At 39.4% G+C, this 26,317-nt stretch overlaps 1 protein-coding gene across 1 annotated transcript in view; it reads right to left on the minus strand.

Annotated features, from left to right (window-relative positions):
* The window catches only part of LOC115007208 (anosmin-1-like), a 41,668-nt gene that overhangs the window by 6,153 nt on the left and 9,198 nt on the right, over positions 1 to 26,317 (minus strand). Inside the window, 10 exon segments of the mRNA XM_029429970.1 lie at positions 593 to 686; positions 688 to 732; positions 3,590 to 3,833; positions 4,390 to 4,483; positions 7,526 to 7,655; positions 10,020 to 10,037; positions 10,039 to 10,205; positions 11,324 to 11,531; positions 12,172 to 12,234; positions 23,542 to 23,589. Coding sequence (XP_029285830.1) covers positions 593 to 686; positions 688 to 732; positions 3,590 to 3,833; positions 4,390 to 4,483; positions 7,526 to 7,655; positions 10,020 to 10,037; positions 10,039 to 10,205; positions 11,324 to 11,531; positions 12,172 to 12,234; positions 23,542 to 23,589 — 1,111 coding nt within the window.

The raw sequence follows: 26,317 nt of genomic DNA on the forward strand, positions 1-26,317 counted from the left end.
ATGTATACTTGAGTGAGTCTCTATTTGAGGTTAGGGTTGCTAAGGGAGTCCTTAGGTGGTTGTATTGTTGCATCACAGCAACACAAACAGTGCAGCTACAGTTTACACTACTTGGGCCACAAACCTCGGTCTACTGAACAACTCTTAGTTTATTTATATCCACTTGCTGTTTATTCACTCTGACAAAACTGTACAAAACCTACTGGAGATTTAGTGCCTCCTTAAATGTTATACATTTCTAAGTGACTTCACACCTGGCTGTATTTTTGCATCTATCTAAATACATGATGTTCATCCAAACTTCTGAACGAGACAATGGGGAAAACACTGGATTCCTGGTATGTAATTTGAAGCTCCAAATGTTTTGTTAAAAATAATTAGTCCTTAAGGTGAACTGCAGCCATATGCACCATGTATGGATCTCTGTACAACCACAGCATATTAATAATTAATAGTTAGATATTACTTACACAAAGCCCTTTAATGGATTTCAATCCCATTCTACTAAGAGAACATTGGAGACAGTGGTGCACAATAATGCATCAACATATATAAAGTACACCATGATGAGGAAAAAGGTTTGTTAGTTTACCTGTATGACTTGTTGTGGTGAAGACAATTTGGACTCTGGGACTTTTCAGCCTTTTCTGACCCCAGTAGGCCACCGTCTGGACAGACAGGAAGTAAGGAAGTAGCCGGCAGCAGTCCCTGCAGCCACAGCTCACACTGCGTCTACAACACAATTTAGAATAGAAAGAAAAGTTAAGAGAACTTATGTAAATTGTACCAAATGAAAGACAAAGAACTCTTTAAATTCTAACGTCAACTCAGATCACCACTATAGCCAGCACAGTTACTGCCACCATCTTCATCATCCTTACAGTCATCACTATCCTCACCGCCATCATCCTAAAAGTGTTGTGTGTGCCTCGCTTTGTGACTGACAGTCCAGACCTGTTCTGCATTAGCCTGCTGTTTGACTGGCAGCTCATTATCAAGCTCTTAGTCAATCAGGTCTGTCTGCGTGGATATGAGCTAGTCACAACAAAGAGATGCTTGGGAGATAACAAGCGTGTGTGTATTCTGTATGTGTGCACACTTAAGATGGAATGAGACAAAGGCAAGTTAAAAGCAGTTTCTTGGTGACCTGCAGACAAAATGGGGTTGAAGTATTTCCATTACGCTCAAGATAGACAAAACATATGGCCTTTACAGCTATGTGTGTGTATCTATGTGTCTGTGTGTGTGTGTGCACGCTGCATAAATTCCTGACTGACATGATAATTGTTTTATACACATCTATCATATCATATCATCATGTGCTAATGGAAAGCAATACAATACAGAAGCTTTCTGTGATATGAAAACAATTTTATACAGCGTAGAAATGTTATTGTGGTTCCTAGCTACCCGTGTGATGCTGCTGTTTCTGTGTGTGTCTAGATACAGCTGCAAGTCGGAAACACTAGTTAGGGGGCCTCATTTAAATTCCAGGCCTCCCAGCCAAGCAGAACCGAGGACCAGACTAGAGATACATGGCTCCACCAGGCTCAGTCTGGGATCGCCATCACTACTTAGGATAGCTAGGTCCATTTAACCCCCAAACTTTGATGTTTTTTTTTATTATTTTGTCTCTTCTCTTGAAGTAAATGCTCACATTACAGTTGAACATGTAAGTCTAAAGCTGAAGGATCCTCTGCAAAGAGTACTGTTCACTAATTTGAAGAAAGAAATGAATGTTCAGTCACTACACAGGCAATTATATCTGTTGCGTCAAAGCTGTAATATCTGTGTTGTTTACTGTGATTATGGGTATTTTGGCGCTGCTGACTGGACTTAGTTGCATCGTGAACATATTACATCACCATCACGCCTATAATCATAATAGTTAAATCCACCATCTTGACTGTTATTGCTGCATTAAATATAATTAAAGAAATACAGCGAGAAACCTGTTGTATTTCTTAAGAGGTTACTCTTTGAATTGAGCAACAAGGAGACAGCGATGATTCACCTTTATTACTCTGTAAAATAACTTCACATCATTCTCTTGGTTTGATGCTTGTTATGTGCAGCTACAGTATTGAGTAATCATCCAAACACAGATCATATCACTCTACCTTTGCACAGATCTTACGCTTTACTTCTACGATAACTGGACACTCACTCACTAATGCCCTCGTGCTGTAATGACTGGCATGTTGTCAGTACATTCCCAGATGCTTTGACTTGAGTTAAACATGTTATCCAAATGCAGGACAGCCACTTCTTTCTGTTGTCAGTCAAGCTATCATGGCTAAATTGTCATGTTATTTCAGCACTGTGAAAGCCAGACCTGCATATCATCAAATCACTCTAACAAAGTTAAGTCCCAAGCAGATAATGGTATGTCTGTCTGAGGACAATATTGCATTTTTAAAAGCGTGCCAAACAGTGGTTTCACTGCGAATACGTCAAAACCAGATGTAAAGAAGAGCACATGTAAATAATATTTTTGGTAAAATCATAAAACCAAATCTAGGAAACATGAAGGATCTTTTAAAAGTTGAATCAACTTTAGTGGCATGAAAGGTAAGGTTTTAGGTATGCAAAAAAGCAAGAGCATGTTTTTTTCATCACCTAATTTTTGCTCATTAAATAAATCCACATACCTAATCGAGGCATTTACTGGCTCAGCAGGACATTCTTTAATCTGAGGTAATCATCTTATGTCTAACATTAAGATTAAATATAAATGAGTGTTAAATGTGAGTATCATCCGTTCCTATGGTGTTGTTTCCTGTTTACCTGTGCAATGCTGAACCTAAAACATACAAGTTGATATGGTTATTTTAAATTAGTTATTCCCGCACCACCACCTGCTTATAGTAGCTGTATACATGTGTTTGAGCACTACAGAGGCTTGTAAAATAGCTGTGGTAATCACAACCAGGAGACTACGACCAGCTAGATTTGTATGTGGTGTGTGCACTTCTATTTCAATTTTTTTGTCAGCCACTTATTTAATCGTGCAAATTGAGGTGGAGACATTTTGCTGGGTACTCACTTCAAACAGCTGTTTTAGGGTTAAAACATGGTTTTAGGGTTAAAAAATACCTCAACATTTTCTTTAAAATTATTGGCTTATTCCGTTTCTTTCCAAGAATTAGATGGGACGATCTCTTTTCTTGGTCTGCAGTCTTATTGTCACCATGAGGTTGCCAGGAAACCAGTGGAGACTCAACAAAGTCACTGGTCCTGGCCAAGAAATAACATAACTCCCATAAAACCACAACGTATCATTTTTACACTTAAGGTTTTGTACAGATTTACAAATGAGATATAGCTCGTTGATTAGTGGGCTTTAGAAGTGCTGGATGGCAGATCTTTGTACCTAAGTAAGTTTCCACCTAAAATTGCACAGAATAGGGAAAAGGATTTTAGTAATTGACAAAAGAAAATCATTTTCAGAATCCTTCTTATAAAGTAATCCATAATTGTGTACAGTATTTGTGAAGGGCAGTGTTTGGATGATTGTGTGCATATAAATGTAGTAATCACAGTCTTCTTTCATTTAGTGTAATTAAGTTTATAAAAAAAGATTCCTTACCCCCTGAGTCAATCTGCTGTTGCTCTCCTTTTTGCCCTGTTCTGGTGTGCGTGAGTGTGTATGACGTGTGTGCTTGTTAGTGTGTACTGTATGTGTGTGTGCGTGCAGGGTGTGTGTGTGTTTGTGCGCTGTGTGTGTATGTCGAGACATCCAGGTGACTCTGTAGTTGTGGACTGGCAGGTCTCCCTCTCTGGGGGGCTCCCAGCTTAATAAGACCGCCACTGTGACCCCACTTCCCCTCGACCTGAGGATGGAAAGCAACAAAGTCAAACAACATATCAACATGGATGTAAACAACTTTACAGTAATATAAGCAGAAAGAAAAGTACTTCCTTATAAGTCGAGTTTATAAGAAAATGTTTTTGAAAAAATGACTTTAAACTAGCAGTAAAATAGATGCAACACTTGTTTGTCCACTGCTTTTAGTTTGGTTACTTATCTTTCATTTATTTTATGGATGTGCAGACATTTTATCATCATGTCGAACAGAAGCTACAATTTAAGTCCTCACCTCTGTTATTAAAAGTTTTATCGGAATATTGCTACTGATCCAAGACATGCCCTGAACTTTGAATGACCTTGTTTTGCATTACAGCACACAAATAGAAAAGACGCTGCAATTTATGATTGGAGGAAGGATGAACAGTAATTTGGATGCAGCTACGCCATCAGACACTGACTATCCCCTCGACCACAGTTTATGACTGATGACCCACAAACAGCAGCTTGCAGTCCTGAAAGGAAGCAAAGCAACTAACCTAGCAAGAGAAAAAAGTGAATACATTCATCTATTGAGATACCTTTCTGTGAGTTGGATGCCTGGTTGTGAACCTGTCCAATCTAGAGTCTGGTTGCTCACTCTGACATTTATTGGAGGCTCTGGAATTGAGGGATCTGCAGAGAAAGATGGTCAGAGAAAAATTAATTAAATGGCAGAAATCAAAATAATACATGTAGGTACTTTTCTCAGCACTATGTATTGTCTACATGTCAGAGACAAAGTCTGAAAATCACTTGCTGCTGCTTAGTAAACTTATTGCTGTGAGCGTAACTCACAGCAAACACTCAAAGTTGAGTCTGGCAACATTTTTATTAACTTAAAACCTCTTTCATTGTCATTGTCAAGTCAATAAATCAAAGAGAAATTGTAAAAGAGGAGACGACATACCCTGTGAAAATGACTCCCTGGATATATTTGTCCCAAGTGTTTCTAATGACCAAATACCATACCAACAACAAACATATCTGTCATTGGTCATCTACTGCCCCAACTGGTAGGGAAGCATTACATCTATATGGACATCTAGTGAAGACTAATTGGGGTTAAGATCGTGATTCCCACAAAGCAGAGGCCGTTCACCAGCTTGACTGAATTGTCTAATAATTTTTAATGGGATGCAGCAGAGCAAAATAAAAAAGCCATTCTGGGGGGGGAAACGGCTAATATCCTCTTGGTCTTATTCAAGTCTATGAAGCCAATTAGATTTACAGCATCAAAGGTGAGGGATACTGGAGAAGCCTGAAGCTTCCCTTTTTCAGTAGCTACCACAGACCAAAGGCGACCACCACTAGTCACTGTTTGCCTCCAAGATTAAATCTTGAGGTTGCTGCTCTTTTTAACACTGGCTCTGTATCTTATTAGAAACTCAAACCCCAATCCTGTATTAGATTAAAAGGACAAAATATATATGTGATTTGAACAACATCCCCCATGGCAGACCTCTCACAGGCTCCAGGCTATGCTAGGCTGACCCACATGTAGAGATCAAAGTTAGGGCGGCATATTTGGGCTGCAAGATCTGGCCTGTTTGTGTGTGGTATTTCTTTGGAATAAGCAGAGTGTCTCTCAGTGCCAGCAGTAATTTCTAGATCAGAAACAAAACACACAGAGACCTTGTTCACTGTGGATGTCTTCCTCACTCAGCAGGTTTCAGTGCATTGTTTCATGAGATGAAGACATCAAGATGGGTTTTCTGAACCAGACATTCCGTCGTAATTACTACTGGCAGGTACTGTGCAACCCTAATATCTGAATATGAACAGGAAAGGGTATTTTCAAATTCAGATTCTCTCTCTGGTTAGCATCAGGTCACAGTGGAGGAACTCTAACTATCCTGACATCTGCCAGCTTCCTGATTTGTGACCCCTGACCTCCAGCCCCTGACTAATCAGACTAATGATCTGGAAACACAAGACTCTGACTCCTTCGAAGGTTTAAGTGTGTGTCTTTAACCTTTGACCCTGGCCTGGGATACGAGCTTACTTACAATTGTTGCAGAGAGTTAGATGAGCAGATCCATAACACTGTCATTTCTATCTGTTGTATATAAGGCTATAGCAGACGGCCACTTAGTTTAGTTCAGCATAAAGAAACAACGGGAAACAGATATCCTGGCATTGTCAAAATCCTCATTCAAAAGCAATTCAGGAATTCAGGAAGTTACTGCTCCCGGCCAAGAAATAACCCACATCATCCACCGTAAAAACACAAATAGTAGCTATAGCCTTAACCTGGAATTATGCTTCTGCGGAGATACATGTTAACGTCTTTGTGAACCTACGCAGGGAAGGGTAACCTTAGGTCACCAACATGCACATCTATTGATTCTCAATGGCGCGTAGTGAGGACCTGTGCGTAAAGCAAGCTGATCGGTTGATGTCAGCACAGTAACATTACTGCAGAAAGGTAATCTTTCATTAAAGCACAGAAAACTTTATTCCTGTCCAAGGCACTCGATGCAGTTGCTCATCTTGTAATTTACGTTGATAAATCCAATTATTTCACGTTTGTTTCAAGGATGTACTGTAGTGGTTTGTATGCACTTGGTTGAAATTGATTACTGTTTAAAAGATTTATTTTATGTTTTCTTTACATTGTAGTTTGCTAAACATGAAACTGCTTCCAAATGGACACATACGTTATATCCTTAATCCATTCTGTACAAGTAAAAACACACATGATGGCTTATGTGCAGCCAAAAGAAGTATGATTCCAGCTTTATATATATATATATATATATATATATATATATATATATATATATATATATATATAATGGTCAGACATGAGAATCTTCTCATTCAGACATTAAGAGTATTTCCCAAATGACCTATTAACTATTACTTTAATATGTTGATAGACCACCAGGAGCTCCCAGAGAAGTTGCAGCATACTGTGGCACAGGTTGTATATTCTCTAAACTAGAGGAATTTTACTATTTGGGGTTTTGTTGAAGGCGGTGGAAAATGCTATCTCAGACACCTCTTCATAATCTCCCATGAGTACTCAACTGATAAAGAACCTTTTTCCAAAGCTCAGTCCAACCTGAAGTCATTATTCACATACAAACATGCTCTAGCCAATCCTGGCAGGGGATTCATATCTCTAGCCAATCCTGGCACAACACCAATATGACCTAAGTCTGCTAAGCATTAGAGCTAGGACCTCCTACCGTGTGTGTGTGTGTGTGTGTGTGTGTGTGTGTGTGTGTGTGTGTGTGTGTGTGTGTGCATGTTATTCTCACTTTCCCCCTGTCTCACTGATCCACAAAAGGGATTTGACACTAAACCAACTGAATGAGCATGTGTACTGTATGTGTATGTGTGAATTTGTGCATGTGCAGTTGTGTATTTTCTGTTTCCCGTCTGTGTTTTATGGACTGTCTGATAGTTTTTCTACTGTGTGTACCTTATCCATCAACTAAAGTGTAAGAAAGAGAAAGAAGCAGGAAGGAGAGAAAGGGAAATGCTCCTCAGAGAGGTGTAATATTTCTCATAAAATGACACCAATGGAATCTGTGTTTTATGACAGAATATCAACATTCACCAGATTACAGGTTACGGAAACACGCAGGAGGAATCCACCTTCTCTGTGGGACTCTCGTAACAGCTCTCTAAAGACGATGAGAGCATGTGTTTGGACTGTGTTTGTATTACCTTTACTGGAGATGTAGTGTTTGCTGGGTGTGGTGAAGCCTCTGCTGCCGTGGCTGTTGATGGCTGCTACTCTGAACTGGTACCAGCGCTGAGATCTCAAATCTGACAGAACCACATCTTCAGAAAGGGTCTGAATAAACAAACACATCACATATAACGATGACCAGGTGCATGACAGAGATAGACTTTTGTTCAAGAGCTTTTACAGTCTCATTACTTTTCTTCATCTAACAGATATCATTTTATATGACTCAAAAGATTTGAAGAGTAACTTGAAGTTCTTCTCATTTGCGTGAGCACATTTGTCCATTCAGAAATTATATTTTCAAATTCTCACTAAAATAAACATGCAACAAAAGGAAATATATCCTCCATACAACACAAACCGTGATCAAATTAATATATTCTTTCACTCAATCAACAAAAATACAAAACACAGCTGTCAATATGAACAATCATTTGTGCAATATGCCTGTGCCATTTGTTTATACTTTACATAGTTAGATCTAGTGGATCCCAATTTCATTAAGTGTGTCCAAGCAATCGAGAACAACTGTAACCTACCTCCATACCTCCAGTTAACTTCTCGCCTTACTACAGCGATGTACAGGTGGACTCCAGGACACTGTGACATCACAACCATCAGTAATGCTGGGTGTGGTCACAGGTGAAACAGGCTTGAAATGTTCAACCAGAGAGGGCAGCAAAACACTGTTTTTATGTGATAAGTTACTCTTTAAAAACAAGAAAAAACTAACTGAATTCTTAATACATAACGTCTTTTGAAAAAATGTATAAATAATTGATCCTGAGGTGAAGAAAAGCTTTACGGACTGAACCTTTAAATCTTGATGAACAGGTATTTTTTCCTAAAGAGCATGTGAACTATTTTATTAATATATATTTAAAGGAAATATGTTTATTTGCTATCTTGCTTGAGTTATGAGAAGATTGATACTACTTTCATGTCTTTACATAACTGTCCTGGCTACAGCCAGCTGCTGATTAGCTTAGTGAAAGACTCGCTAATTGACAAGTTATATCTCATTTGTTTAAGCTGTGTAAAAACAGAAGTGTACTGGACTATTTCTTGGAAGTGGCTACATCCAGCGAAGAAATAGTATGGATAAGGATTAAACAAACCATATGTAATGTGTTAATTAGAGCTTTAGAGGTGTTGGTAAGCAGATTGTGTTACCTTTGGACAGATCCATGCTAGCTGTTTCCAGTCTTTATGCTAAGCTAAGATAAGCAAATGCTGGTGCTAGCTTTATATTTAGCTTACAGATATGAAAGTTTTATCAATCTTCTGATCTAACTTATGTAAAAAAAGCAAATACGCATTTTTCCCAAGATATCTTAATATTTGTTAAACATTATTTTAGGTCCTACAAGTTATTTAATACCTAAATCACTGTTATTTTTGATTTTCTTAATCATGAAGTTCACTTCAATCCAAGCCCACTTCGGGCTCAAATGTTCTGTCATCTTTCACAAATCCATGCTATATCTTCTTTCAAAAACATTATATACCCCTGTGTACTTTTAGACATATAAGTTTCACAAGTTAATGAGGTGGAAAGTCAGATGAACACAGTCGGATTGAATTCTATCTGATAATAGTGAAATTAAACGATTTGCCAAAATTATGGTTAAAATTGCTAAAGAAAGATTCACATGTTTTGTCTGCCTGACAGTGCAAATGTAATCAACTGCTTAAAATCTACTCATCCACACACACCACACACACACACACAACACACACACACACACACACACACACACACACACACACACACACACACACACACACACACACACACACACACACACACACACACACAAGCTGCCATCTATTTAAGTCTATAATGAGCGTTCAGTCATTCAGAGTCAGCCGGTGGAACGACTGTGGCTGCCTGTGGTTCCTTTTTAAGCTCTGCTTATTTACCTAACCTCACACAGGCACACACACATGGACGTACAGTGCACACACACACTCACTCATACGCACACACAGACGTACGGTTTACCCTGGCAGAATGTGAGACTGGCTGGGGTGGAGAGGTTTAGACAGCAAGGCAGCAGACTGATGAGGTGGAAACAGAGTCTAACATCCATCTCCATAGCTGAGAAGTTTCATCATTCGAGGCAAATTGAGAGTTATGAGTTAAAGATATGTTACAAACTGTGTGGCTTTGTTCCACTGTTAAAGGCACAGGGAACCATTTTCACAGCTTCAATGACTCTTAGACAGAATCTGCTATGTGTCATGTAGTTACATGTTTTCTTTTAAAGCTATCAGCTTCCCTACATCAACATCTCCACAACTAAAACCCCTGAATAATGTCAAGAGGGTGATATTAACGGAATGATGTATATCTTCAAATGTGAAAAGATGGCAAAATAATTGAATTTCTTTATGATTTCAGTATCTCAAAATCCTCAAGTAAAGACCCAGGGTGAAAGGTGAGACACTGCGGGTTACTGTAGTTACCACGGCAACAGTAGTCCACAGGAGAAGCATGGTCTTCACTGGGATGAATCCCGATGTTCCAGCGGGACTGGAGCATGTAGACGACCGGCTCCACGCTGACATTGAACTTTGACACCCACACCACCTTCACACCACCTTCGGAATCCTCTACGAAGCTCATCTCTCTGCGAGGCTTCAGAGGAACACCTGGGAGGACACGACAAAGAGAAGAGATTGATTAAGCAATTATTCAAAAGGACAAAACAGAAAAGCGATGTTATTTAAAAGACATTTACGGAACATCAAATAACACAAACTGATAGAAGGATAGAAGGGTATTGTATATTGTACAGATTGTAATTTTGTCATTTGTGGGACATACAAATAAAATTGATTTGACAATCAACATAAGAATAGGTGGTACACAAGTGTCACCGGATGTCTTAAACACCATCATAGCTAATTATTATAGAACACATGGCATACAGTCAGTGCTTTTATAGTTGATAAGTCACTTAAAGGAATACTTCACCCACAAAATGATAATTTGTACATCAATTTGACTGGTAGTGCGCCTGCGCAAGCATGAGACTGTTTATGTGGAAGTGTCTTAAATAGTAAGCATGAGCAAAAATGCATGCGTTTGTATAAGTAGTGAGCATACGACTAAATAAATAAAATAAGACTTTGATTGTACTGCACAAGTTTTATGAGAGTCTGGAGACTGGTGTTTTGATATGGTTTTGTTGTTGTTAAACGCAGCTCCCATTTACTCTGTTTTTTGATTCTTCGTTCACCAAGTCAAGGTATGGTTAGGATGATTCCTAATGATCAGCAAGAATTGCCTATTGACAGACATTCACTAATGACTTGATCAGTAGTTTTAAAGTTTGCAGATCAGAAATAATCACAAAATTGGTAAAGCAAAAATATATACATCACTCAAAAAGTATCTTCTTTGTGTTTAATTATTATGGCGGCCCAATCTTCACCACATAGGCGTCTGAGGCAGTTTTTAGCTGGAGCTTTTAACCACAACTGGGCCGTCTGGGACTTTAGATGCAGTCAAGCAGGCAGTATTTAAGGATCTTTATTACATTAAATTATATTTCATTCATTTGGCAGACACATTTTACCAAAGCAACTCACAATAAATACATTTAAACACCATAGGAACAAGAGCTAGATGACATGAAATAAAAAATAAAAGTATGTTCCGTTATGAGCAACAAGCAATGATGCCAATGATAGCATATCAGCGAACAGAGATCCCTCCTTTAATAAAGCCCACAAAATATTACAAGCAAGCCCCAACCTGCCTTTACCTTTATATAGATTGGCTGGGGATTGGCAAGTGTGTCCACAGCCATTAGAGCAGCATTTTCTGGGGCAGGGACAATGCTGGTCTGACGAGCAGCTCTCCACGCAGGCTGCAGCGAATCCGGTGGCTCGCTGAGGCAGAGGGCAGTCTCCCTGACGAGACGACCTCAGAGAGGTCAGAAACTCCCTGCTCGTCACACACTCTGTCTGCTTCTGAGAGAAATAACAGGGGGGAATTGTTATTATTACAGATGACCCACAACAGAAATAATACACATGTATGAACACACATAGGTGAAAGTGTTTCTTTTGGTGAACTCCTACTGACTCTTTGTAGGCAGCCCGTGAGGTTTGGTTTGAAAGGGGCTTCATGTGTGCATGTATTGTATGTGTGTATCTCTGTGTCTGTGCACATGGTTGCAGATCATCAAAATAGCTTTAGCTAATAGCTCTGAATTACCCTGTGTTCCCAACCAGTCAGCCAGTCAGCCTTCCAGTCAGTAACATGCTTCAGCTATTGTGATGAAAAACTAATCTGAAGACCACAGCAGCTGGATTTACAAATAATCATTTAGGGCCACACACTCACACACACACAATATACACACATTACTACCGCACACATTCAAAAGCTCACAAACATGTTATTCATAACACACATAAGCTTGCATAAACACACACAGGAATGCTCATTCATGGCATACACAGTCAGAAAACAGCTTCATGGTGCCAACATACGCAAGTTACTGTTACAGGAGTGACACAGCCACCAAGGGTGTTGTGACACACACACATACATACACACTAAGCACTAAGCACTAAGCACACACTAAGCACTCTCTTTCTGTCTTACCTCACAGGACTTTGGAGAATGCACCTTCTTGGTTTCCCACAGTTCTTTGCATGGTTGTAGGCACTACACATAAACAAACACATAGAAATAAACAAATTATGAGGCTTTTGCTACAATAAAGCAAGTGTGTTTACAATTCACACTTGTTTCATCACACATGATAAAATGGATAAAAGACATTATTTGTACTGTATTTTGGCACCTTCTTAAAGTAGGCTAATAGTTCAACAGATGACTGAGGCAATACCATTCTCACGTCTTTCCGTTCAATGTGAAGCTACAGCCAGAAGTCGGTTAGCTTAGCTTAGCTTAGCACAAAAACTGGTCACAGGGGAAAACAGTTACCCTGTCTCAGTTTTCAAAGGCAACAGAATCCACCTGCTAGCACCTATAAAGCTCAGTAATTAACATTTTTAATCTTTAAATTGAAGTTATTCGCTTTTTTTCTTGGCTGGGAGCAGCGACTTCCTGGAGTCTCGTTCCATGGCGGAAATTTATTTTAGTTCACCCCTCTCCTTTCCTCCACTTTGTCTCTGACTGTAGGTGTGCGTCGCCGCCCTTCGCGAAGTACAGTAGAGAAGGGAAGGTGAATGTGCAAGAAAAATTTGTAAAACAAAAATGAATTTGATGAATGCTTTATCTACAAACAATTTCGCGACCCCCCTGCAGTACCTCCGCCGACCCCCTGTTGAAGACCCCTGTATTGAACAAAATACTACCAAGTAGTATCGAAACTTCTCCAGTCAAAAGATACTTGCATTGAAAATAAATTACTATTAGTGTGGTTTTGCTCGCAGCTAAACACCACAAGCATTTTCTGATTTAATGCTAAGTGTGATTGGCTGAATACCATAGCAGCTGCAACCCATACAGTCTGTGGTGAACTCAAGTGTTGTATTTCACAGAGATGGCAGCTTCACTGTACAGTATAGTACAGGTATTTAATTTAATTTTAATCATTTGAAAACTTTCTAAATGTATTGGTAGTGGTTGAGGCATTTCACGTAACTGAATGCTTCCATTCACATGATGGACACATTAAGTAGGGGAAAAAGGGTATCTAATGAAGTACTCAATTGGTATGGGTATGATTACAAGGGGACTGCTGGTATTAGCCCTTTGTCTAGCTATTCCTTTAAAAAGTGGAGGTCTGAAGAAATACAAGAAATAAAATGTGTTAGAACAAGGATAAATTACAAAGTGTCAGAGGGTTGGAGCCTTTACAGAGCTCTCAATTTTTCAGCTGGTCGGGAACCCAGAGAAAACACTCACTCCAAAAGCACACATGCACACACACTCATCTGGTTTGCCACCTCAGTGAACTGGTGAATGATGGCTCTTACCAAAATTAAAACCAGACAACATATAAAATCTGCGGTTTCACCCCCAACCTCCTCCCCCCTTCTCTCTCACTCCCTCTGTCTGTCTCCCTCAGCTCCCCAGTGTGCCTGGCTTCAATCATTGCTCCAAATTATTCCATCTCACTGATTCCAGGGGAACAAACAGAATCAACAAAAAGCCATAAAAACTTCATCTTTTGCACAAATAAATGGCTGTTGCATGAAAAATTATTCTAGAAAACCCCAGCTGTTTTAAATAGTCTCATTTGCAGACTGATTACTGTGAATACTTTGAGGGCTATCATCACACTTGAGCACTGCATTAAATATAATTTTAACTTTAATTTAATGTAAAGATTAAAATAAAAGACAAACACTACATAATAGCTTGTCACTGAGATTCATACAGCATCAACAAACCAAAGCCTGTGAAGCCACATGTGCTGGTTTCTTAACATAAAATGGAGTCTCAGTGTGAAGCATAGCGGTTTAATGTTGTACAGTTGCTTCATTTCATTCAAGTCATGGAAGAAAAAGTTTGTGTTAGCTTAAAGTCATACTCCACCTCCTAAAACTTTGTCTCCATGAAGAAGCAAATTACAAGCCTTTAACTGCACCTTTAAAGCTTTTGCCCACAAAAGATACATTTTGAAACTCTGTAAAGTTAATTATGCATTCCTGAAGAAGCATGGGTATAAGGAGGTAGAGAGACAATGCAAGACACACACACACACACACACACACACACACACACACACACACACTAATGCCTTTTTTCACATGTTCACCACTGCATCTTGCATCCAAAGCCAGACCACTCTGTACCCCCCCCCCCCCCCCCCGTCTCATCCTTAGCTGCCACTTTGATCAGTTACAGACATGTTTTATTTTTCATAACTTCCCCTGTTCCTCTCTCCCCCTCCCTTCTATAATCATCTGTTCTTTTTGTCTCCTGTCTTCACATTATCACTCCTCTTCTTCTCCTCCTTGACCTCTCATCTCTGTGCTGCCTCTCTCTGCTTCCTTGCCTCACCTCAACACTTCCCTTCTGCTTCTTCCTCTGCTGACCCTGTCCTCCAGGACTAAAACTTCAATACCCACGGAAGTTCATTGTTGGTTGTATACCCATTTTAATAGAGAGCATGTGGGGCATCCCTGGGAAATAGAGGTTTAGGATGCTGACCATGTAATCGCAATGTCACAGGTTTGAGTTCTTTTCCTGTCATTGTCTCTACAATATGGTAAAAATGCACCGATAACTAAACACATCCATCCAACAGGGCTGCACAATATGAGGAAAATATGCGATTAAAACGTTTAATAGCATTTTGCTAGTAAATCTAATTATCCCTTCTTTTACTAATAAATGTGAGTATTATTTTACAATAGCATATAGATATACATTCAATAGTACAGTAGGGAGAGAAAAGCAACAGATGTGGGACAGGGGGAGTTGAGCCTAATGGATTTAAGATGAAGACACTCGTGGTATGTACGCAGTACACACCTTACACTCTCAAATATCACTTGGATGTTGTAAATCACTGAAAAGTATGGGCACTGTATTTGTGTAAGAGGAGCTGAGAGACGAACAGACACTTTTGGCCTTGAAGGCGACATGATGAGTTATGTGTGAGAGCCAGAGAGCGGCAGACACAGCAGAGGTCAGAGGTCAGAGATGTTACTGTTTAACACACCAACACACTGTATCAACAGGGCCCATATTAATGACCATGTGTGTGTGTGCACAGTTTGCATGGGAGCTCCTCAGATATCAGTGTAATAATTAATCACACACACACATACACACACACCTTGTCTCTTAGCCCTCCTATGGCCTCTCCGGCTGTTTTATGGCCTCACCTGCCACGATAGAGGGATGACAGCAACACTCAGCGAGAGGGAGGAGAGGAAATGGGAGAGGGAGGGGAAGAGAGATGTGGTTTCAGAGTGGATAGAGTGTGTGTGTGTGTGGGGGGGGGTGAGTGTCAGTTGAAAAGGAGAGAAGAGATGAAAGACAAATAGTGAAACAGGTCTAGAGATAAAAGAGAGAGAGAGAGAGAGACAAAGAAAGACAGCCACGGACCAGATGTGCTCAGTCACCAGTTCAGCGGGTGCAATGTAAAAAACTATTTATGTTAATTTATGTGTTCAGCTTGTCATCAGTTGTTTGGAGTCTATTTTATCTATTTATATGTGTAGTATTTAGTATTAGGTATCATTTAACTTCTTTTACTATTCTTTTACACCATTTTTGGTGCCAGAATCAGCACCGGTGTCAGTCGAGTGACAAACTCTTTTTTTATGTAGCGAAACCGTTTTCAACACCTTACAACACAAAACAAAGGAAGTCAAATGCTAATTGTTTTTATTATGAACAAGCTGCTTTAATAAAAAGTGTATACAACTCGTAATATTAATAGATAAATCAGGAACTATCGGATCAATGAATAAGTACTAAACATTTGAGCTTTCTGAACTTTTTAGATGCGCGTACTTTTCAGCATGTACCAAGAAAGCATTGTGGTACAATACCCAGCCTTCGTAGGATCTTTAAACATCTTTCTATCTATGTGAATGAGAATAAAAAGAGCAGTACAATTGTAGCTATAATTTCTCAGGGTACTTGAATTACCCTGTTTGGTATTACCAAGTAACCTTTAAAGTTGAGATCAAACGTCAGATAAACCTGGTTGCTTAGGATGTTTCTTCTTCTGTAAAAGACTTTCTAAAACACAAAAAAAACTTGAAAATGATTTTCCATACGCTTTTCTCATATTCCACCAGCAGCTATTTTGAGAACCTGAAAACTCTATTTGAAGTGAAGAATAGCATCCTCATCGTGTTTTTTCCTGCAAAGCAATTCTGCAGATGTCCTGCGAAATCTGGCCCGCTGGCCCACATTGCAACATGCAGTTCAGTGGTTGGTGCAGAGCCAGTGATATCACATACAGACGTGAGGTAAAGGTGTAGTGAGAGAAGTAGAGGAACCATCCAAACAACAAACTGGCAGGAGTGAAAGGAAACAATAATATAGGCTACTAGTCTGTGACTCCTGTTTGGGAATGATACTGTGAAAATAGGCTTAAGTTAGTCAATAATGGTCAAACTATTGCCTGAAATTAATTCATGAGTGACTTATTGATTGAAAAATAACATTGAACAAAACGAGAATTGACTGTGAAAAATCTACATTACAATAACTTGTTTTCTCCCACAAGATGACAAATTACAGCATATTCTGTTTCACAGTTAGTACACTTTATATAGTCTAGACTACATGTAAATGCTAAATAAATTTCTACAGAACATTTCAAAGGTCATGAACACACTTGTTTTATGTTTTGAATATGCACACACACGCACACATGTATCCACACACGGTTACACACACTTCAGGCTTTGTGGTACGCAAGTGAAAAGTAGCGGAACAAATTCCTCAAATCCCTTTGAAAAGCATGTTAGACTTTTGCCAGACCTTTGGAAAAACATGTACAACAACCAGAGCTAACTTAAATCGGCAGCTTGCGGGAGGAGAGGAAAGGCTGGAGGAAAGAGAGCAGAGGAAAATAAAAAGAAGTCCTGAGGTGAGTCAAAAAGACAAATGCTTGGAGAATCGTCCGGTGGTTAACTTCCTCACCTCTCAAACCACATGTGCCCACAATAACCTCAGACGAAATCCTGACAGAGCTTTCTCTCTCTGTGTTTCTCCTAATCATTTTTCTTTCTGTTCTCTCTCCTCCCTCTAAAACAAAACTTCCAAAGGATGCTAGACTAACTCTATTTTCGATGGAGAAATTAAGGAAGTATGGACAATAAACAAATGAATATGTTGCTGACAGGTGGCGGTCAAAATAACGAGGAAAGGTTTTAAGATTTGCTGGTTTGTTAACTTTCTAAAAAGCCAAAACAAAAAAAACCAGAATCAATCAGGTCCAGATTTGAAAATACCTGGTATATTCCTTCAATGTCCTGCGAGCATGATTTGGCATTTCTATCGATATTCTGACAGAATAAGAACTTGTGGCCAAGTAAATGTAACACATGTTAACCAAACATCTTATTAAACTACTGGACAAGTCTGAACAGCAGAGAGAATGAAGAATTGATGTGGGAAAAGGAGGAGAAAGACAAGGAATTAAAATTAATATGCAAGCTTATACAAGCTAGCGAGCTGTTGTTCTGGGTTTTACTTTAAAATCTAAAGGAGAGTGAGATGAGGGATTTGGACTGCCTCACTGTTGAAACTCTTTCCAACATGTCCTCTTATAAACACTGTGATTGTCGATTGAATTTTAAACCAACACTTGATTTGCAACCGACTAAAAAGCAGTTGAGGTGAGAGTCAGCACCTTCTAGTCTTCTGGAAAATCAGTGGGCAGACCCCGCTGGAAAGAGAATGAATTTGGCTGTCCCAACTAAATATCTTGGGATCGTGTTCTAAGAGAGGGTATCATGGAGCGTCTGTTCAAAGCGGGATTGGTGTCCACTGCAGTAGTGAAGGTGTTGCATTGGACTGTGGTGGTGAAGGTGGAACTGAGTCCGAAGAAAAAGCTCTCAATTTACCCACAGATATATGTTCCAACCCTCACCTACGTTCATGAACTCTGAGTAGAAATATAAAGAATGAGATTGTGGATACAAGCAGATTAAGTCAGTTTTCTTTACAGCTTGTGAAGAAGAGACACCACCTGGACTTCTCCCTTTACCAAACATGTACAACTCGGAGGAATCCCCAAGGGAAACCAAGAAGACAATGGAGGGACTACATATCCCACCTGACCTGGGATTGCTTTAGGAACCACCACGAGGAGATGATGTGGCTAGGACATAAAGGACATAAAGGACTTGCCCTGTGTGGCCACAAAACATATAAGTGAAGAAAAAATGAATTTTCTCTCAAAGTATAAAACTATTTTAATACAGATATTTATAGAGGTGATTAGGGGGGAGTGTGGTAGAACAAGAATAATTCCTGTGCTCTTTATGCAGGAACCAAACAGCCTCTAATAACTTGTAAGCATAAGACATAAGTACTAGAGTGCTGACTTACAGTATGATGGGAAATCTACCAGGCAAAGGCTCAGCATACAGAGCTTTCCAACTAGCATTACAAGTAATGTGGACCTCTTAAGAGCAAGCAATGAGGAACGAACGAAGAAGAAATCATAAGAGGAAGAGCAACAGTGACCCGATAGCTCTGCTCTTTGTTCTGCATCTGACCTGTTTGTTAGTGGACATCCTGCTGCCTCGCACACCTGGTACACATTACAACGTCTACTTTGCATGTGTGTGCGAGAGAGAGAAGGAGAGAGCTAAAAGAAGGAGGAGATGGACAGATGAAGGAATTGAATGAGGGCTGTAGTTCAGTTTTAGTGGACTACCATGTGTGTTTCCATGAGAGAGATTCGGCTGATGATGTGACACAAACCATATGTGTGTTTGTCTTCAATAGAGAGGCCCTTATGTAACAAAGGAACAGATAAAGCACTGCAGTCGATGAGACAATGCTTACCTTTATCTGTTTCTCTTATCCTATCCCATTTGTACTGCAAAAGGCATTGCACTCACTAGAGGAGTAACTGTGTTAACCTTTTACCAATCTCCATGTATAAATGATATAGTATATACAGTTTGGAAGACTAATAATATATCATTGCAGAGTAATTGCACCCAACATGTCCTGCGGATGCACTTTACTGTCCCGTCATTAAGCAAAGTTTTTGTTTGTTTGTTTTTTAAACAAATGCTCCTGGGATTCTGAGATTAAAGATGATTAAAGAAAATATATTCAAATACCTTGTTATTTTTAATTGTTTCATGCCACTTCCTAGAGAAAACAATGAATCATTGCAAGCTTTTGGCCTCTTAAGTAAAATAGATGACATGGGAAATTTAATTCATCCTTTAGTTTCGCAGTGCACCATTTTTTGTGTGCGGGTGTGTGACTGTGAGTGGATACACTGACTATGTGTTACACATATTAAAACTCAGTGTGAACAACCTCATTCAGCACTGCTCCAAATCTGGGTAAGGACCCAAAAAGGAGTTGAGGGAAAAGTAACACCAGTCCCTAAATTATTCTGTAAAAATCTATCAAAAGTTATTGAGTATGTTACACTGCCAAAAGGCTTTATGAGATCCTGCAGTGGAATGTAGGCTGAGACCAAGTCACATTTTGGGAGATTTGCCTTACTAATAACCCTAAAATTGGGTTTATGAACATTTTTAAAAATTGCTCCCCAGAAAAAAAGTCTGAAAATCAAACTGAGCTGTGCAGAGTAGTGTTTTCCCTCCAACAGATCAACAGCTAAGGACCAGTGCATTCACTACGTGCTCCTGGCTGACTCTCGTTCTCTTTTTTTTCTTTGCAGAGAAAATGGTGCAGACTATTTCACTTAAACAATGTTTTAGTTGCAACTAATAGTGTCCATAAGACTTAGACGGTATGTTATAAAGGTAAAGCTCTTTTCTGGCTCGTTGTGATCAGACACGATTAATATTTGAGAGCTTTGGCCTGTTTTTATTTCTAAAAGTAAAGTATAAAAAATAAGTATTATATTGTTTAACAAAACTCTGGTTTCCTATCAGCACTAGTTTTAATAAGACTAAGAGCCTACAGCCAAGCTAGAGACTCTGGGAGGCTTGTCTACGGACAGTGGTGCTTCGAGCTAACTACCAAAGACATTATGTTAAAAGGCTCACAATGACGATGCTAAAATGCTGATGTTTAGCAGGTATAATGTTAAATGTTCACAATCGTACTTAGCTCAAAAATGTACAAACTATCAATAAACACAAAGTAGAGAAGAGGCTGATTAGTTAGTTGTGTAGGGATTCCTTCATTAATCAAGAATTGGACAAATTGATATTTTGACCGGATAATTGATGATGATGAAAAGTCAGGAAGTTGTTACAATCTATCCCGAGGGGAACATGAATGTCTATAAAATATTTGATATATTGTTGTTGAAATATTTCAGTCTGGATCAAAGTGGCGGACCAACCCACTGATTGCAATCCCTCTAGCCGATAGTGTGACTAAAATATGTTCAAACAATATTGTAGTCGGTATCTCTGGAGTTCATTATAACCTGTCCTCGAGATCTGTACTTTACCTTCTTATATATATATTCTTATATATATATATATATATATATATATATATATATATATATATATATATATATATATATATATATATATATATATATATATATATATATATATATATATATATATATATATATATATATATACATTTTTACCAAGAACAAATGCATAATTATCCGAATAGAGTATGGTAGACACTTGGGAGCATTACACAGTGTTGGACTTCCTCTGCTTTATAATTCATTATTTTGATTAATCTTGGCAATTATGGCTGAGGACTGGGGTACGTAATTTTCTGTTCTAATTTATTTTTGTTGGCCTGTCCTGGTGACTTTTACAAATTGGGCTGTGTCCACTTTCAACAGACTGTAAAACGGTAAGAATTAATAACTCTGCAAATCAAACAAACAAGAAAAGACAATGAGTGTCTGTGCAGTATCAGCCTGTCTGTGGTTTACACAGCGGCAGCCCCCACTGGCCAGTTTCAGAGACTGTTGTTGGACGTTGGTTACAGCACACTGGTATTCACACATGTAGAACAACAAGACACAAAGCCAAGGTACTAAAGTTTAGACGTGGTATTAAACTAGAAAATATTTTCTGTTCTCATTCTCTTGTTATTGTTGTTGAAATCTAAGCATCATGAATAGAAACAAAGGAAGGGAGAGAAGGAAGGAAAGGATATAGATAAGTTTGGTTAAGGTCAAAGGAGCTGTGTGTTTGTGTTTGAGGTGGTGAAGGGGGGGTTAGGTAAAGATGAAAGTTGCAGTCAGATGTTTTGCTCAGTGCGGTATCCACTGCAACCGTCTGTTGGTGGGAGTTGTGGAGGGTTGTTGACATTAACCCCAGCTGACCTCAACATACACACACTACTGACATACGCGCAGTACAGAAAAAAAGCTCACTCTCACGCCCGTTTTGTGCTTTTCCTTTGTCCGATTGTACATTTACAGCAAAGCTTGGAAGTGTTGCAAGACATAAAATACGACTCAGGTGTTCATTCAGCTGGGATAAAGCTTTTAGGTCTGAACCTGAACGGAGAGTTCAGAAAACACATCAATAAGAAACCAGACAGAATCTTTCAAGAAGCCATTAATATTGAGTAAGTTAGGGTCAGTAAGTAAAAGGTCATGGAGTACAGATATTTTACAGATATGTTTGGGGCTGTTGTGTATATGTTACACACTATCATTATTTAGTCCAGAAAAGAGTTTCTCACATATTGTGTTTAGTGATAAACATCAAGGGCAAAATCCAATACTAAAGATATTTCCCTGTGTTGATCTTTTAGCCTTTCTGATTTGCATAAAGAGAGACCAGCGGTATAAAACACCCACAGTAATGCCCAGAAAGCTGAAACAAGCTGGAACTGCTGCAGAGTGGACAGACTGACAGCTAAAAATAAACAGCATGGAAACTCCTCTCAAATCAAACAATGAAATAGCACACACACACGCACACACACACACACACACACACACACACACACACACACACATACACACACACACACACACACACACACACACACACACACACACACACACACACACACACACACACACACACACACACACACACACACACACTTCCTGGCAGGCAGTGTTAAGTGAATAAACAGGGCATAATTTTTGCTCCAGGCTGGAAGGATAATGGGGATATAGGGGAGGACGTTATTTTAACTAAAAACACAACCTTTGCTATTACAGGAGCCGTGTAGTGGGTGTAAAGATTCCACACACAAGGGAAGCAAGAGGAAGACTCTCCCTCTGTCCCTTTGCCTCTCGCAGCAGAGATGAAGAGTGACACTCTACCTCTGTTTACTGTTGCTGTGACGGATTCATTATACTCTAGGATCAGGATACTTTGTTGTGTGTTGTCACACTTATACTATAGCCACTTAATACTGTACAGCCAAAAAGACAAGATGGGTTCAAATCATCAATCACTTTTTCCCTCTGATTTGGACCATTACACCAGTGACAGTTAGATGGTAATGTAGCAGCAAGCAAACATACTGTTGCTACGATTAACTGCATTTTAATGTTCCTTGCCCACCGATTTAAACTGTTGAACAGAATTAGTTTGAGTTATGCCACATAGTTTCCATGGCCCTGGTATAACACTGAGCCGAGACATGATACTTGTACATCATATGATGTCCCAAATAAAGCCATACATGTGTTCTGTTTAATGTGCCACTGGAGCCCTTTGGCAGGACGTATTGTTTAAATAAAAAAGAGCAAAACATCTGCTTTGCACCAAAAGTATTATTTAAGCTTGGTGCATATGCAAAGTGGATGTTTTGATCTTTTCTATTGCTGTTTTTGCCTCCAGCAGCTTCTTTTTTTTCTTCTTGGTAGTGTTTTGGGAATCTTTTATTAAATCACAGAGAGAAGTACTTGTCCCATTCTTCATGTTCATATTTGAGGACAAGTCAGACAGAAAGACAGATCCTGTCCCCTCAAGATCAACAACTTATTTTATAGTTAAAGTAAGACTTTACCCTTTTCACTGCTGACTCTACTGTTGTTTTGGTGCTGCACAAGCTTCTTCTACAATGCAAGCAGTGAGCTTCACTAGGAAAGTTGTAGCATGCGGAGGGTCCACCCAAACTAACCAGTAGGAGTTGCTAGTGCAGCAAAAGTGACATGAACCCTAACAGGATTACCAACCACAAACACAGCCATATGTGTTTAATGGATCAAACTACCAAATCAGAGTTATTGTTACCACAAGTTAAACCCTTTACTCCTACACCAAAGACTTGGTTTTAGGGTTATGACTGGCTTAAGAACAGGGTTAGGGTTGGGGTTAGGCCCAAAGTGATTCATTAAGTAAACCTTAAGGGAATTGAATGCAAGTCAGTGAAATGTCTTTAGACATGAAGCAGTAGGCTACAAGTTTGAGTATTTACCTGTGCGCAGCGTCTGTGGTTTTCACACCAATCCAGAACGTGGTCACTCTGGAAGAGACGGAGACGATGAGGATTAAAACAAACACAGAGAGCAATACATCTTCCACAGACAAATCCTTTGTTTGACTCTTTCTGCCCACATTTGACCTACTCACGTAAGACTGCCGTCTAACATAAAGGAGACAGAAAGCTAAATATTGTTACTAAAACGTCACCATAACCAGAGCAAACCTGGCATGTAGACAGACACAACCTTTCTCCTAATTACGTAATTATCCTCAGGGTGCAAAATGACCTAACACACTGTGTGTGTGTGTGTGTGTGTGTGTGTGTGTGTGTGTGTGTGTGTGTGTGTGTGTGTGTGTGTGTGTGTGTGTTTGTGTGTGTGTTTGTGTGTGTGTGTGCAGTTACTGCTAAGTGAGTCAAGACCACCAGTAAACATGGCTGCTATAACCACCGTGACAGAGGGAGACGTCATCTCATGACCACAGGGACAGAAATACAGATTAACCAAACCAACCCCTCGTCCTAAAGTCAAAAATTGTTTTCCATCCAAATAAAACACCTCAAAAGAAACTTGTTCTCATCCATACTTGGTATTGAACGCACAAGGCAACGCAAAAACGGAAGGATTTTACCTGGAACACAAGAAGTATATTGATATCTGAGTATATACATTTATGTTGTCATTATAAGATTATTGTGAAATTCTCAAACCTTGTTATAATTAGATAAATAATAAAGAAATAATACCATGGTCAAGATAACTGGTAGCCTCTAGATTAAGTTCACACTTCCTATTATGGATTCATCTATTGATTGTATTAGATTAATCCAGCTTCAATTTACTTGTTTTGTTGAACTTAATTTACAAAAGCCAAACATATTCAATGACATGAAACAGAATAAAGGAATAAGAAGCTGGAAGAAATTAATGTTTAGTGTTTTGGATGGATCAATGACAAACAACCTATTATCAAACAATGTTTAGAATCATTATCTGTCAATCGACTAATTCATTAATCAATTTATCTTTCAGACGCTGCTTCTCCTAAACCCTGTTGGTTTCACAGTGCTGGTGTTACATTGCCTTTGAGCTATTTCATTTTAGTTAAATTTTCAGTTCTTAGGAGATGTTAGACCGTTTAAAAATGGTTCAAATGCAGACTGAAAACCCCGTCAGCTGTTTTTAACTCGCATTAAGACAGTCAGTGTGGCAAAACTGCTGCTCTTTGCTTTGTCATCATCCGCACAATCACGATGCCATCATCCAACATCAAAACAACTATTACAATACTGGAGTGTGTGTTTACAATAGTGTATCTGTCTGTTGTCATGTGTGTGTGCCTCCAGGGAGTATATGAGCCTCTAGAGTGTGTGTGTGTGTGTGTGCGTGTGTGCGTGTGTGTGTGTGTGTGTGTGTGTGTGTGCGTGTGTGTGTGTGTGCGTGTGTGTGTGTGCGTGTGTGGAATAAGCCCTCTTAACGACTCCTAAACCCTCTCCTGAGCTCGCTGTATTTAGCCTGAACCAAGCTCATCTCTTTCCCCACAAACACACACACGCACACACACACACACACACACACACACGCACACACGCACACACACACACACACACACGCACGCACACACACACGCACACACACACACACACACACACACACACACACACAGGACTTCTCCTCTTTTAAGTAGCCTTTGTGCTTCTGGGTTGGGGGTTAGAGTTGGGGTAGCAGTGCAGAGGTTGAAGGTTAGAGATTAGGGGTTCGGGGCTTTCACGGTACAGAAGATACTGAATTGACTCATTCATTCTTAACATTCAAAACAGATGCATACTGAATATTTGAGTATAATACCTGCAAAAGAAGCTAAATTGGACTTTGATGTATGAAGATGAAGACTTATTCCCCTTATAATATAAGCCTTGGAAAGACACTTCAAGCAGCAGCTTTGAGAATTTCCACTAGAACAGCTGAGGATTTTACTGAAGTGAGAACAAGATTAAGGCCAGGACATACTTTTAAAGACGTGCTGGTCGGATAGTACGGTAAAAAGCTTCTTTCTGACTGTAAGATGGGGAGGGCTGCTTCTCACATTTTTTGTACATTTCCAAAACTGACAAACCATTAGTCACGCCTGCTTTCTGCAGAGTCTGGCCATTAAGCATATGTGTGAAATTGGTCAGAGATCCAAGTTCTCCACAAGTTTTGTTTGCTTCATTTCTCTCATACTCTCACCCTTTTCCACCGCTACATCTGCTTACTATTGCCTCGGTTGTCCAGCTGTTGGCAGCAGTGAAGAGGTGGTTAGTTTTCAGAGAGGAGACATCAGGAGTGCAACCAAAATCAGAGTTTACAACACTTTATCAAAAAGGTTGTCAGGTTGTTGGACATAATCTTGGGAGAAATACAAGTGTAAGTATGCCTTTAAGACTAAATCAGTATTGATGGGGTGGACAGACACCTTTGGCTTAACAGTAAATCTGTGCTAGTTGTTAAAAGGGATAATGCCTCCTATAGAGACAAATGAGAGAGAGAAGAAGAAGAAGAAGAAGAAGAAGAAGAAGAAGAAGAAGAAGAAGAAGAAGAAGAAGAAGAAGAAGAAGAAGAAGAAGAAGAAGAAGAAGAAGAAGAAGAAGAAGAAAGCAGATCTCTGATGAATAAATGACTAACAAGTCTGTGGGGAACGATGGATGGAAAGACGAATAGATGAGGAGGAACAGAGGAACAGAGGAACGGCTGTCATGGTATCACTACAGAGACAGAGAAACACCCTCC

The sequence above is a fragment of the Cottoperca gobio genome, chromosome 4, assembly GCF_900634415.1.
Source record: "Cottoperca gobio chromosome 4, fCotGob3.1, whole genome shotgun sequence".
Lineage (NCBI taxonomy): Eukaryota > Metazoa > Chordata > Actinopteri > Perciformes > Bovichtidae > Cottoperca > Cottoperca gobio.